Source organism: Orbicella faveolata, unplaced genomic scaffold (assembly GCF_042242905.1).
Source record: "Orbicella faveolata isolate gen_17 unplaced genomic scaffold, um_ofav_v1 contig_35, whole genome shotgun sequence".
NCBI lineage: Eukaryota > Metazoa > Cnidaria > Anthozoa > Scleractinia > Merulinidae > Orbicella > Orbicella faveolata.
The window spans coordinates 4,345,314-4,361,057 of NW_028301564.1; the positions used below are offsets into that span (position 1 = coordinate 4,345,314).

The 15,744-nt window shown below is 40.0% G+C and overlaps 1 protein-coding gene across 1 annotated transcript; it reads left to right on the forward strand.

Moving 5' to 3' along the window:
• The first annotated feature begins 171 nt into the window (after window positions 1-171).
• Window positions 172-15,563, forward strand: LOC110046656 (gamma-aminobutyric acid type B receptor subunit 1-like). Its single transcript, XM_089273373.1, has 16 exons — window positions 172-606; window positions 4,136-4,273; window positions 4,583-4,753; window positions 5,041-5,142; window positions 5,625-5,690; window positions 5,891-6,085; window positions 6,592-6,813; window positions 7,012-7,075; window positions 7,252-7,332; window positions 7,640-7,790; window positions 8,393-8,525; window positions 9,419-9,526; window positions 10,072-10,194; window positions 11,161-11,493; window positions 12,468-13,241; window positions 14,246-15,563. Exons 1-16 carry the CDS (start codon window positions 361-363, stop codon window positions 15,431-15,433), a joined length of 4,095 nt encoding a protein of 1,364 aa, XP_089129499.1. The 5' UTR covers window positions 172-360; the 3' UTR covers window positions 15,434-15,563.
• The last annotated feature ends 181 nt before the right edge of the window (window positions 15,564-15,744 follow it).

The window sequence follows — 15,744 nt, forward strand, 5'->3', positions numbered from 1 at the left end:
TGATGGTCTTTCATGTAAAAAATGTTCCTTTATCGCTCTTGGTTTGTTGAATTATTACACTTAGGTTAAGGTGATTGGTTGGACGTATGTAAATCACACCGTGACCTCAAGCCAAAGACAACATACAAACTATTTTGAGAGTCACTTCAGCAAGTGATTACTCATGCATTTCTTACGTAAACACAGAGCTTTTAGTGCTCAAGAAGTCATACATGTTTTTGTAGCCATCTTACGAGGGATAAGTTTTTCTCAATAACCCACGCGCAGTGAGCGCAACTCTCTGAGACGCGCTCAAATTCGACTGAAAAGACTCCTTTAATAAGCGCTGTCGACAGCACATAATCTCAACAAGAGCACAAAATGATACACTTTTGGCCATCTGTTAGCGCCCTTTGCATTTTATTTGTGTATTTCACTGCCAATTTGCCGCCGAAAACCGCAGTTAGTACACTGTATGTAGGAGGGCTGTTTCCAATGAGTGGGTCCTCGGCGTTCTCGGCGGGAAAGTCACTCCTTTCTGCCAGTGAACGTGCGATTGAGATGGTGAACAGACGAAGTGATGTGCTACCCGGTTACCGACTTCAACTGATCTGGAATGACACGCAGGTATTTAACTAAATTTTTGTTTACCTAATCAAACTGCAACTTCCCTAGACGCAACTTCAATTTTGTGATTTTCTGGCTGTAACTGCGTTCCTTTGCAACTTCAGTTGACATCCAATTTTTTTCGGTATTGAAACTCGCGGTCTCCAACTGATTCATTGTTCCTCGAGTACAATGAAAAGTATACTTTGACCTTTCTGACATTTTGCATTGCAACGCTGACAGCCTGTGCGAGTAGAAACTAAATATTTCCAAGTGATGTTGTTTCTTTTGGCTTTAATGTCCTTCTAAAAACTTCTGTGCAAAAAGTAGGGTATGGAAATTGATGTTTAAAGTTCTAAACGTTTAATTTCCACGGTGATTATGCGCTGTTTAGTACAAATACCTTTGAATCTCTACATGAAAATAAACAAGCATTATTCCATTCAAAAAAGAATTAAGCTTGCCAAAATGATGTGGTTACATTAGAAACAAAAGGAAAATAGCAAATGCGAGATCAATGGGAATCGTGCCTCGGAACAAAATTTGTAAACGCGATTTTTTCCTTGTTGTCACTTAAAAAACCGTATCTTTGCGGTTAAATCCTCTTAATACATTTCAAAACGTCGAAGTTAAACTATGATCCAGTAATTTCTAACGCTGATGACACCAGAACAGTCTAAAGTCAACCTTCAGTTAACCAGAACATATTTAATATGTTTATTAGACAAGAAGAGTCTTTTTTAATAACATTCCAATTACTGAATTCTTTGCTACGTAATGCGCTCTTAACCTCGAACTCGGTAAACAAGACGTGACCGTCATTTGGTTGCGGTAGGAGCTTTTCGGATGTCACTTTTTCTTTGTTTGCTTTTCCTCTTAGTCTTTCTGCATTACAATTCGCGTTTAAATTTGCCGGTAGGGACCACCAAGCACGCGCCATCTACAAAAGTTTCAACTGATCAACCATGGGGAAAATTTTATCATGCGAAAATTTCTATAATCATTGACGTCAAACCAGTTACACTACTTGAAAAAAACCTTGTTTGATTCTCTCCAAAAGGTTAATCACTGCTATTAAACAACTGATATTCGATTGTAAGCTCAAAGTGCTGCTTGTTTAAAGTGAATTGTTCTTTGCCCCCAGTGGAATTCTTTGAATTCTTTAGAAGCGATTTACATCACAGCTTTTACATGATTTACGTAAAGTGGTTTACAGTTTAAAGTGCACACTTTTAAAACCGCAGATGACAGCTAGGAACTCTTGATCTTGTCATTTCCTCGACAAAATGACTGGGATGTAATTCATTTTCTTATTGGACACATAGTTAGTCATTAAATACTTCCGTTAGTATGTCTTTCTATTAACCAAGCTTGAAAATCAGCGATTTAAAACCAACGTTTTTAATTACTAAATATCAAAAGTGAAATAATGACATCATGTCGTCGAAATAACTCTGGATAAATGATTTCGTTTTTTCTAAAAAAAGTACATTTCATCACAATTGCAAAGATATATGGCAAAATGAGAGTGGAAACGTTTCCCTTTGTACTGAATTCAACATGAGGTGAAAATTTTACCACTTTATTGAGTTAATAATTATACTGTCGGATCTTTTGTCTTCTGTTCGTGGTTTTATTTCTTGCCCACACCAGCACATTGTCTTATTATAAATATTTGACAGTCTTCATGTAAAACGAGCATTAACTACGAGTTTATCAAATTTCTCTGTTTCCTGTATTCTCCGATGAAGCATTTATAAGCAGTTGTAACGTAATTAGTAAGCAAAATTCATTCAGGAAAGTTATGCTATAATCAGTTGTATTCACTCAAAACTCTTTCGCACAGTTAGTATTTCAACAAGAACGAGCTATTCTCGTATCAAGTTAATTGTTGCCTCGGGCATTAGCTTTAAGATTAGCACGATAATCAATTGTGATTGTTTCAAAACCAAACTGCATGGCCACACGAAATCTTGCTTCGCTTTGTTAGTAAGAAAAAGCTCTACTATTTTATTATTCTCGGTTTGCAATAAACAGGAGGAGGGCGGTTTTTGCGTTTTAGTCAAACGCAAGGCAATTGCGACAAATTAATTACCCTCGGCAAGTCGGCTGCTTGACTTTTCTAAAAACCATTTTACGGAGCGATTAATAGCCATTAGCGAAGGAATGCAATCTTTTCTTCTCATTGTTATAAGCAAAATCACGCGACGTTCAGATTGAATGATTCAGCATGTTTTAAAATTCCTTGTCAATAAAAACTTACAATGTTTTGATTTACCTTATCAAATCTTTTGGGACCGGTAGAACGGTTTTCATTGGACTACTTTATTAGGAATCATGTGTTTGGTTGGGTTTTGGTCGCGTTTGCGTTCGCTTTTGCGGGCGTACGCGCGGTCGCTCGTGCTGCACTCTTCAAACCTCTACGCGTGTTTTCCGCGCCTGTGCATCGGTTGCATGTTTTCCCGCGCGTTTCACGAACTGCAAGTTGTTTTGCTCGGTGTTATGATTCATTCTTTGTGTTCTTTGCTGTATTTGCTACTTTGCTTCGGGTTTTACAATACACAGGTGTTAGGGAACCGCTCAAATGAAACCAATGTTTATATATTAACTGCTTTTTTGAACAACTTCTTAACAATGAAATTAAGCTTTGTATTCGTTTTAATTGAGACACAAGACTGTCCTGCGCTGCCTGGCAGGAGACAAGGCTTCCTATCGCTAGATTTTAAATTTCAATTTTTTTTCCAACGCTGTTTCTTTAAAACAATTTTTTTAGAGTGTTGAAAGTATGTTGATTGCCCTTATTTCGTTTCAGTAAGTTTCTCCATCGGCTTCCCTGGTTTAACTTTCGAAAGCGATTGCCTCAGTCAGAGCTACCAAACAGTTCGGTTTAAATATTTCCCTTTGTGTCATTAGAAAATGGAGGGTGACATTATAATACATTGTGACATTGTGCTTCACGGTCTATTGTCAGAGAAAACAACTCCTTAGCATACAGAACTTGGTTTGGAGATGCATTGTCTAGCTATCAAAATATAGCGGATGCGAAGCTGAGAATTCAAAGCCTGTATGTGAACAGCAGGAGACATAGGAGAGTTAGACTTAAGTGTTCTAATATCGTTTCCTTGGCTGGTAATGTGATTTTATGTAATGTGATTTTATGCTGTGGTGGAAGACTGATTTGTCTTGCTCTTTCTCTATTCAGTGTTTGATATATGTAATTATTGCCATCTTTCCATCTTTTAATCAACTGCAAACGTCTTGACAGCTCGCTTTCGCCAAAGAAAAACATGCACGAAATTAAATTGCCGTGCTGGGATTTGAAACTTAGAAGTGGATCGAAGGAGATTTGTAAGTCTTAAGAATGCAAGAAATCGGAAAGAGAGGCCCCTATTATATCTCAGCTAGAGTCATGTCATTTGAATGAATTTAGCTAGGCCACTTGCAAAGTATTGCAAAGAAATGCAGTCACGACGAACTAAAGTGCAATCTATTATTACTTCCTATTATCATAACAGTAATTTACTTTCTTTACTTTCTTTTCTTTAAATAGTGTGATCCAGGGCATGGGACGAATGCTCTGTTTGAGTCCCTCTACACCAGACCCCCAATGATAATGCTGCTAGGAGCTGCGTGTTCATCGGTAACCCGAGCAACAGCGCAGATTGGAAGGCTGTGGAACCTGTTGCAGGTATATAAGTAATGTTTATTAGCGTTTGACCGTTCATTAAATATAATGAATGGCAAATTTTTCCCTTAGGTCTAAAATAGTAGTTATATAAACTATAGCAAAATAACAGAATTCAGTGCCTTAAAGGAACTAAATTTTGCTGCAAGACGATTGTAAACTTTCAGAGGAGTCCAGCCGACCTGTAGTTTGTCGAGTTCTGTTTCACAAAATCAGACCATTAACTTTTCAAACCCTACTAAGAAACATATGACAGTGCCCCCTTAACTCCATAGCTAATCAAAGTATTTTCTTTTTAATCTTGATTGACAGGTGTCATACGCCTCCACTGCCTCTGATCTGTCCAATAAGCAGAAGTATCCTTTGTTGTTTAACATCGTACCACCAGACTCGGCACATAACAACGCGAAGATGGCTTTCCTGAAATACTTTAAATGGAACAGGATTGCCACCATACGGCAAAACGATTACGTTTTTGATGAGGTAACATTCCAATATAACTCGCTTTTTAATTCTTTTCTTTTTTTGTCTTTGACTTTGCACGCCCCTCGTATCACAAAGGAATAGACTCAACTTTTTAGTATTTTAATCAGAAGTTGTTGTGATAATTCATGATTGGCTTTGCTCGCGGTGAACTGGTGATGAATTTATGAACCTAAACGCAGTGTACTCTTGAAGACATTTATTCTTTCTCCTGTTCATCCGCTCTCGGCTTGTCCATGTTGATGAATTCATTTATCTAGCCAGCTTATAATTCTGATTTCTCTCAGGTGATGGGCACATTCCAAGAAAAACTAATAAACAACGACTTCGAGCTCATAGCTTCGGAGTTGTTCAGTGGTGATCCTAGGTTGCAGCTTGAAAATCTAAAGGTAGGTTTTCAGACAACACGTTTTATTTCTGCCAGCACAAGAAATTTTCTCGATATTGTGAAACGTTTTTCAATACAGAAATTAGCGAAGGTTTCGACATCGTTGAACGACATCATTGGCCGTCGACGTTTCGGCATCGTTGGGATGTCAGGGTCAAGTAAATGTGTACGTCAGTTTTTGCGTGATAAACAGTTTTACAATTATGGGAACAAGGTGGAAAAATACGTCAAGTGACAAGAAAACAAGAAAAAGTGACTATTAGAAAACTACGTTAATTAAACAAACCGAATTTTGTTCTGATTTGGTCTGACTGAGTATTGAGTGCTGGTGTAACTAGTCTCTGATATGTAACATCTCATATATCAGGCAGTCAAGTTTACTCCTGCAATTTCTTTAAGATGTTAAAATGGTGTCATGTTGAGATTCCTTGGCTCCATGTTGTGTTTAACGTTTTCATGCTAAGCTTATTTTACTTTCAACAGGAAAAAGATGCCCGTATTATAGTGGCTATGCTTCACGAAGATCACGCTCGGAAAGTGTTTTGTGAGGTAATTAGTTGCCAATATGTTGTCTGTTCTTTCCACTTGGCAAGTACCGGACGCTTCCATACTTGCTCTACTTGTTCTACTTCATACTTGGACTTCCTGATTAACTAGATATATAGAGCGGGCCCTTCGAGGCTAGTATAACCAGTTAAGTGCATGTGTTGATCATGTGACCTCGCTTAGCATGACTCTCTTGCTTGTAGGCTTACAAGCAAGGAATGTTCGGTGAGCATTACATGTGGCTGGTGCTTGACTGGTATGACAACAGGAAATGGTGGTTGGTGAAAGATAATGAAGTAGATTGTACAGAAGAACAGATGAAAAAGGCCGTGGAGGGATACTTCTCTATTGAAAGCGCCAGAATTGTTTCAAATAACCAGCCAACAGTATCTGGAATGGTAAGTCTACAGTGACAGCAGACACCTTTATTAGCAACCATGAATCGAAAGAGTTGTTAAGAGATTTCCACCTTAAGTTAGAAAGTTTAGAAACGTGGCGCTGAGAAGCCTGGGGCAAGTCCCATCTGGCAGTGGCTTGTAGGACCGTTACTGAGGACAAAACAAGCTATATTTTCCCCACTAACGGTACCACAAGTGAGTGCGAGATGAGACTTGCCCCGGATTTAGTTTCTAAAGCGGGGAATGTGGTAGTTTTTATTCGCAATTAAATTTTATTCTCATTAGCCTTGTCGATGCCTTGGTTTTACATCTAAGTGTCAAGAATTTGAGCTTGGCTTTGCCTCTGGTATCTCGTTTTGATCTTCTCTCCCTTCGTAGTGCTTCTCTCCACCCAGGCGAAATTGTTCAAAACATGGAGAATTTTGGCTTCATTACGTGTTGTAATTAGGTCAATCACCCGTGAGGAAACATTTTATGATTTATAAGATGTTCTTTGTCTATTTTAGACGTCTGAAGAATTCCTACAGACTTACGTCACGAACAACTCGGATCTTTACGTGCCATTTGTGTTTGACTCAGTGTGGACAATTGCCCTGACACTAAACAACTCCATGCATCAACTCAAGACCACGTTGAACAAATCTTTAGTGGATTTCACTTACAAAGACAGCCGCATGGTACAAATTTTTAAAAAGACACTGGAAAAAGTGAATTTCCGAGGAATAACGGTAAATAACAATAAAATTTTTTGGGAACTTTGCCTGACCGCGTGTGCGCGATAGTCAGGTTTCCAGCAAAAAAATATACGCAAAGAGTATTGTATTGATTTTAAATTAAAATTTAATTTCTGTTACTTTGATTGTTAAAAACGCTTCTTCATTACTCGATAATCTGATTTCAATACAAAATGTTATTATCTTTTACAGGGGACAATAAAATTTTCAGACACGGGCGAAAGAACAAGACCAGCTTGTATAAAACAAATGCAAAGTAAGTTAAGAAAGCTCACTAGATAGATAATATCGTCATTTGTGGATTAAAAATTTCGTTGGTCCTACGAATAAGCTCAATGGTTTTTCTTCAGCAGAATGGACCATTTTCGAATTCTCGGTAATGGACTGGTATTCTTGTTTACATTTTGATGTTTTTCTCTTTTAAAAAAACAGATGGCGAGCCAGTGGTGGTGGGTACATATTTTCCCGATAGCGACAAAACTGTCTTCGGCGGAGCTAAAGTGTTATGGCAAGGTACTTCATGTCGTGTTTAAGTCGCCTTATGCTACTCGTGTTATATGGCTGTTCTGATCCATGAACTCTCTATGCTGCAGTATAAGATCCGAGGTCGGAAGAGCAATATGAATCTGCAGCATTAAGCGACTAAGAGTATTGTTACCCCCCCCCCCCCCCCCTGGATGGGATGCTAATCCAGTGCAGATTACCCTCCCCTCTCCCAGCGTTTTGCCAAGTTGCATCTATTCTCCAAGATGGAAAGATGGACATTACAATCACTAACATTGTACGTCCACTTATTTTTCTTCCTTTTTCTCATTTTAAGGGGGCGCGCCCCCTACAGATGGCAAAGTTACTATATATGAGATGCAGTACATTTCTACACCGTTGTTTTGGGTCATCGTTGTTTTGGCCAGCGGTGGCATTCTCCTAGCGCTGTACTTCTTAAGATTCAACATTGTGCGGCGAGAGCACAGGTGAGACTGCTCCCCATCCCCTGAAATACATTAATTGCAAAACATTTCGGACGTTAATTTTCGGACACTTTTCATCATTTGGGACAACTTTCGGACAAAAATTTACGCCTACAAAACACCAAGTGGACTGAAACAACATCTGTGAGAATGATAGTTTTACTACACCCTCAAGAAGTTTGGAGCTACTTAAATCATGCTGTGCTGTGAATAACACGGACGCTTAAAATTTCGGAGGCTTAAAAATTTTGGACGGTTATATTTTCGGACACTTTTTCTGTCCGAACTTTTTTTGCAAATAATGTGCACACCGTCAAGAGATACCGTTATCTGGTAAAGACACCAATGGTTCTGCTATTGCGGAAGAAGAGAAATGTTTTGTTATAAAAAAGAGTCAATCCTTTTACGTGATGTAATTTGCAGATTAGGTTTTCATGGTATAAAAGAAATGAAATTGGATCTCCGAGTTTCAAGTTCGTCAGTTCGTTCATTTTATAATCCATTTAGCTAAATCAAGCCATTGTGTTGTTGATTTCTTGTGTTCTAGTTGACATCTTGTTCGCTCGATTATGATGTAAGTACTCTTCTATTCCCGTTCTTTTCAGCTATATCAAGCTATCATGTCCAAACTGCAATAACCTGATTATTCTAGGCTGTGTCTTCATCTACGTATCTGTATACATGGTCGCCATTGACGGCAAACGAGTGTATGAAAGTTCACTTGCAGGACTATGTATGGTAAGTTTACTGAGAACATTTGCCTTCAAACAATTTAGACTTAATAACTACATATGCTTCTCAAGCATACATTTCTCCGTTTTCTCCTTAGTTTTAGTTTCGATTGAAAAGATAAATCAAACACTCAAGACAGTGTTTGACCACATTTCCAAACACCTCAAAATTCGTTAAAAATACTCCACTGCGCGTCGTATAATTTTCAACTGTTTTCTCGGTGTTTGAAAATGTCGTAAAACACGGTCTTTGGTGTTTTACAGATTACATAAATCCGAAAGCAGTCAGCTCAACTTTTCGCCATAAGGAAACGGGACGTCTTTTTATAGCTACTGCCTTACTGTCGAAAATGGCTTGTTCAGTGACCTCTTGGAAAAAAAATCAAGAGAATGTTTGATCAATAACGACTATATTTACTCGATCCTCGGGTTCTCAAAAAAACTCTCTTAATTCGTAATAATCTAAGAAATCACGCTTGCGGCCGTTTGTTTCCACTTTCAGTGATGTTATATATCGGGAATTGGAAGTTGTTTTCCAATCTGATTTATTTTTTTTACTACGTGTGTCACATGGCGTAGTTTTGACGGTAAGCTAGTGAATTCACATTGTCAGTGTTTTAGTGTTTCCCTGTTTTCTTTATTCTTGACTAACCCGAGCTCGCAGTTGAGCTCGCTAAATAGCTAGTAAAATTCCTACAACGTGTTCTAGCCAAGATGTTCGTTGTCTTCTCGTCCAATCAGATGCCGAGTGATTTGGCGCGCGCTATTTTTCCTGCGCTTGACAGAGATTGCATACCATTTGATTTTGATTAGTTTATTCTCTGATTTTAATTTTCCGCCATAACGAATAGTTCAGCGAACGCATAAAGAGGCATGCTTAATGATGGTATTTCATTTTAGGCCAGAGGTTTTCTCCTGTCTATTGGCTACAGTTTAGCGGTTGGGGGAATGTTTTCAAAGATGTGGAGAGTATATCAAATCTTCAACAACGTTAAACCCAAACAAAAGGTATTACCCTCGATTGTATCGTAAAGCACAACTCTCTTTCTTGTTTCCAGCCACTCGCAAAGTTACTTTCTGTTTGGTGATTCTGTCTAACTCTTGTCCTAACAATGGTGTGTAACACAGCAGAAAAGTATGAAGCAGAACATAGCAGCCGAAGGCAGGATTTTAACGGAAGACAAATATTATCGGAGGAATTTGAAAACGCAGCTTTATTTTTACGGTTAGGCTTATCGTCCACACTAATCTGTCACGAAAATGAACCTTCTCGAAAACGCTCTATAAAACGGAGGAATTTGAAAACGCCGGCTTTGCGTTTTCGTGTGGACGGAAAACATTTTGAACACGGAGGTTTTAGGAAACGATGGCGTCACGATAATCATGTGATTTCCCTGACCGAGTTTTCCTCAAACACAAATCCAAAATGGCCGGTGATTATTGCATTTTTAAATTCCTCCGGCCTGTAGTGGACGGGGCTAAATTATAATTGTCCTTGAATAATTTTCTTAGAACTTTGTCAACTGTAGTAATAAGAATACTTGTTTGTTTAGACATTCAAGAACAAGGAGCTTCTTGGCGTTATGTTATTCCTGGTGGTTGTTGACTTATCGGTGATGTCAGTGTGGATTGGAGTGGATACACCTCAGATAGTAACAACTGACTTACAGTCACAGGTCAGCCAATATTGATCAACCTTTGATTTCTCTTTATAATAACAACACAAAGCCAATGAAGTAGGTTATGAGAAGAGAGAAAATGATCACAGCGAAAAGTATGTTCAAATTATCCCAATAAGTACTGAAGTACAAGTATGAAAACAAGTGAAGGCAGTTTGAATTTTGATCAGGGCTACAGGAGTGAAACCACTGTGCTTGGTTGTATAGAGCGGTTTTCAATTGAGTGTCGTAAAACCAAAACCAAACCAATTACTTACCAATTAGACTATTCAGCCAATCTCAAACCGTAGTAAAACCAAAACAAAAACCGAAGTAATTACCTAATTACTTTCGACACCGCTCTAAACCTTTCAAAACCGCTCTAAATGTGATAACAGTAATCACAAGTGTGTTGCTGATGTAATATCTTGTCCAGAAGTACTTCTATCCCTGCACCTGGCCTGAATGCGAGTGTTTTTAGTGGGTGACGTCGACTGCTGGATAATTTTAGGTGTTTGTGTATTCGTATGATCTGCCGCTATCGTGAAGTATCTTGAGTAACAAAACTTAAGGGGTTGGCAGGAGTCAGTGAGCTAGGGCGGGGTAAGGGGAGGGGGGTGGTAGTAGGGAAAAGAATAATAACTTTTTCCTCTTCTCCTCCCACTTGTCTTTTGGCGTCACCCTTACTCTTTAGGCAAACGTTTTCCATCAAATCTAAGATGGAGCTCGCTCACTCAAAAGGAAAACACGCTCTCCCCCGCTTAAGGTTTCCATGCACCGGGAGCCAGACAACAGATAAATGACGTGAAGGCATTAGTTACACGATATAGAGCTTAACTGGAAATGGAAATCTTCGCCTCTGATTACGAAACCTGGGGATTTTTTTTGCCAATTTCTTTGCATGCATCAATTGCTTGTTTGCAACTGCAAGTTTCTTCGTTACTTAAACTTCAAGATTGACTCCCTAATTTTATTTTCCGTTAGGTTAGAGAAGAATCTCATTTAAGGATCGTTCCACAGCAACAAGGTTGTACTTCCAAATATTATACAACGTGGCTGTACATTCTGCTTGGTTACAAAGTTCTCGTGCTGGTGATTGGCTGCTTCATCGCGTGGGTCACGCGTAAGGTCAAAGTCCACTCCCTCAATGACTCGCATTTTGTGTGCATGGCCATATATAGCATAGCAGTGTGCGTCATAGTGGGGATACCGCTGGCCTTTCTGATCGATGGGTATGTGGACGCTCTAGTGGGATGTCTGTCGTTTTTCCTGCTCCTTCCCACAACAGTCACGCTGTGTTTACTCTTTGTTCCAAAGGTGAGAGGAATTCATGCGTTAGTACACAAAAGAGTGCATGATTCTTCAGTTAAACAATTTTCCGTTAGGAAAAAAGATGGTGACTGGTAACATTACCCATAATTGTTAGCCCACGAGAACTTTAACAACCCCATAAAAACGTACAGAAAAGTTCTAAAATCTTCAAACCTAGCATGCACAGGGAAAAATATAGCAAAAAAAAGCTTTACTTGTGCTTCATGGGCTGTGTAAGGTTCACATGGTATTGTGGTAAGATGTACAGCCGCCATCTTTTTTTTTTCCTACGGAGGATTACCCTATGGGATGGGGTTGGGCTGGAGGGGTCGGATAGTAGGGGAGCAGCGTGCACGTTTCTCCGTTCAAGCCCCGTTATTGGTCGGGTGTCTTGGAAAACCATTCCTTGATAGGGCAAGGCGAAGCAGAAAATAGTAAATTCCCTGAGTAGCTTCTTCCAGGCGTTTAGTTAGTTGGGGCGCAGCGCGAAAAACGGCGAGCGAAAAAAGAGGGGAGAAGCGCGAGCGGCTCGGCTCGTGTTCTTAGTTTGCAAGTGACGTTATTGCCGTCATGTTGGAGACACTCATAACGAAAACTTTAAACAAGCTGAGGAGAATTGGCTGTAAACCATCAATAAGAAAGCATAGAAAATTATCAGATCTCAGGTGAGCTTTAATTAGCAGACAAATATTTATCACCGCATTATTTACAAATTCAGCATGTTATTAAATGTTTATTTCCTTTTCTATGATTTTTTGCCACGTGACACTTTTTTTTGGAGTTTTAACATCCGTAAGAGTTCCCCCGGCTGCCTACATGTGATTTCTGCTGTGTTGCTCAACAGTTTCAAAATGTACTTATTTCAGTGGAAGTTTATCTGATGTTAAATACGATGTAGTCTTTGTACAGAATGAATCACTTTTCATAGTACATAGCGCGATTGAGCTCTGTTAATAATCTTGCTTTTATTTCTGTCATAGATTATCAAGCTCAAGAGCAATGTACAGGAGCGGTTGCGAATTAATTCTTTATCTACCACACGCGATACCACAGTAAGCTTCGCTGAAGCAAACAATGGATCTGTAGAATCCACACAGTCCGTGAATGATCCTAACGTGGTCGCAAGACTTCAGGAAGAGATAGCCACGCTTAAGCATGAAATACGAGCGATCAAGATCCAACATGGAGAAAACGCAACATCGAATTTATCCGTAAGGATTGCTGACCCGGTTGAGAATGGCAGGGAAGGAAAATCCTTCACTCAACCAGCTCCTAAGCCGTCACCGAGGCCGCGACTTGGGAAACGTTCGGTCACGTGTCATACCTATCAAGAACTGTGCGTTCGAAAGCCGAGACGCCGGCGGCGGTCGAGTTCTTTTTCCGGGCCTTACTTGCAACGACGATCGCTCGATCTTGGGGCTATGTTTTCGGAGCTGGCCGATCCCTTGTTGGTCCTTAAGGCGGAGAACAAAGACCTTCACAGAAAGCTTCAGGAGGCCAGAATTTCTGAGGCTGGTAAACTAGCTAAAGTGTTACGCGAAAACGCGCAGTTGAATAAGAAAATTGTCGAGATGAACATCAAGAACGCGCCCAGCGACGAGGTTGAGAAGGTTTCCCGTTTGTTGAAGGAAAATTCTGAACTGAAGAAACAATTAGGGGAAGTCAGCATTTTGAATTCAGCGTGGTGCGATGTCACCCCTCGATTGCAAAGGAAACAAAATGAGGACAGGAAGATTTCCAAAGATCTTAGAGAGGTCAGTTTAATTTGCGTTTGAATGTCAACTGTTTGTACGAAACTATTAATTTCGGAAGCAGCAGAAAAAACTGACGGAATTTTGGCTTGTTACATTATTCGAGAGCTTAAGTCGATCTGAAGGAAAGCTATTTCCCTCGGAGGGGTTCGGTCAGAGGGAGAGTTTACTGAATAACCAGAGGTGAGGTTGGAAATGTTTCCCGAACAATTTTGATGTTCTGAGCCATTCAGATCAGTGTGTTTCTATTATTCATAAAAAATTTATGTTTTCCGCATAGACAGCGATTAAAAGATTTTCGTATTTCAACCAAAATAGCAACCGAAATGGAGATTTACTTTTCGGCGCGTACTCTCTACTTAAATACTTTGTACTCTTTTGATAACCCCTCCCCACTGGCTCTTCAGCTCTCTTCAAATCTCCGTTCCCAAGAAACACATGAATACGGCTGTAATTCAATAAATTATTTCTCCTGGTTATGTCAATCATAGTCGATCAAACACACCCCTTCTCCCCTCCCCGGGACCCCGCTAGACACGATAATTAACATTGTCTTGATGCCAACTTCTTCCATCTCTTCTGAGTTTAAGGACGTTCGCGCGAAAATTTTCCACTCGATGGATTTTTTTAAAATTCTACTGCGGACAGATAATGATATACTTGTTTCAGAAATGAAATAAAAATTGGGGGTCACCGACTTCGTTTCAGAGATAAAGCCTGTGGAAAACTAGTCTGATTTTGATAAGAGAAAATGGCCCATCAAAAGAAAAATAGGGGTTACCGAACGTCCAAGATCGTTAAATCCACGCAAAGCTGTAGCAGTGGCCATTTGTTCTACTATTGTTCATTTTACTACTTAGCGCGCGCGCTCGATGCATGACGTGGTGTATGAATTTCGTGCGCAGTAAGGATGCGCAGAAACAATTAGCGCGAACGTCCTTACAGCACAGAAGCGAATGAAGAAAATTTGCACGTTGACATTAGACATATTTTGCCTGTCTCGACAGCTTACACAGCTTCTCAGTGTCGACCTCGGAGCCCGCAGACCCGGTTCATTTGGGCCCTCCTCAATCAACCGCCCCCCTCCAGTAGGACGCTCGCAATCATCCAGCGAGCTGCAGCTATCCAATCGAAATGGAAGCAGCTCTTCTGAGAAGAAAATAATGATCAGTCCCCTGGCAAAGGAGAAGGCCAAGAGATTCAGTTTCGATAGCGTTGGAAAGAAGCAGAATTTCTGCGCTAAGGAGTCTGGGGCTGAGATAGCGCTATTGGTTAGTGACGCATCACCGCTGACACCACGGCGCCCGTTAAATGAATCTGAGCCTGCAAATAGCCCTGGTACGATTCGAAGAGATAACATAGATGGCTGCGAATCGGAGAAGGATAGTTCCGATATCGGCGAGAGGACTAATGCGGGTTTCAGCGGCGATGAAGATGAAGACACGTGTGTTTTCAAATCGGAGGATTTTTTAAATTCTTCCAATTATTCATCAAACAAGCTAGAGACCGCAAAGGATAGCCAAATATGCGATCCTATAAATAACGTCATGTTTAACACAAACGGTTGCGCATTACCAGATGCGAAAGAGGAGCTGGAGAGCAATGAAAATGACACTACAATGGATCAAAGTGGTAATTTGGCCCTTAATGTGACGAGCGTGAATGGGCCAATAGGGACTAAATCGCAAGGCACCAGTGACCACTTAGGGGCCACGGTTGATCAACATGTGAAAGGCCCCATTGTAAGCGTTCATAATGACACACCAGTGATTGGTCGAGATCACTTTTCGGGGCCAAAACAAGATGATGCTACAGTTCTGAGATCGGACGCTATTCTTGAACCAACAACTGAAGGCATTGAAATTCCGATGAAAAATTCAGCTTTTAACACTGCAATTGATGACAATGACAATTTCCCAAGCCTCAAAGGGGTCGAAGAAAGCGACCTTGCTGGAAGGAATTCAGAAATGAACCATTTCTTGGAAGAAACTGGGGCAATAGCAAGTCAAGATGAAGAAAACATGAACTCATCGGACAGGACACTTGATGCGGTCGTACATGATGCGAGTGTTGAAGCAAAGGCGCTTGTTTTTAACAAGGAAAGCGCAAAAGATGCCCCAGCTTATAGGAAAAAGCTGCAGAGGAAAAAGGATAAGAAGAAAAACGACAAAATAGAGAAAACATTTTTTGTTTAAATTATTATTTTCAGAAAGAACTGCCATCAGGTAATTGTTCAACCATCACTGCTGAACCCTAGCTTACCCAGCACCGAGTCGAGAGGAGTAACGAGCAATGTCATCATTAATAAAACCATTATCAAATGTGTGCTGACAATCATTAAGTAACTGAAATTTGATTCTAACCATACTGGTTTAAAAATTCTTTATAGTCCGCTCATATCTAAAAGACTAACAAAGCACCAGTGCTTTCCTTAAAGGAACTCAGTCCCCGCATTTTGAGTTATTTTGGCCACGTACAAAATTACCTTTAAATTGAAGGAAACCTG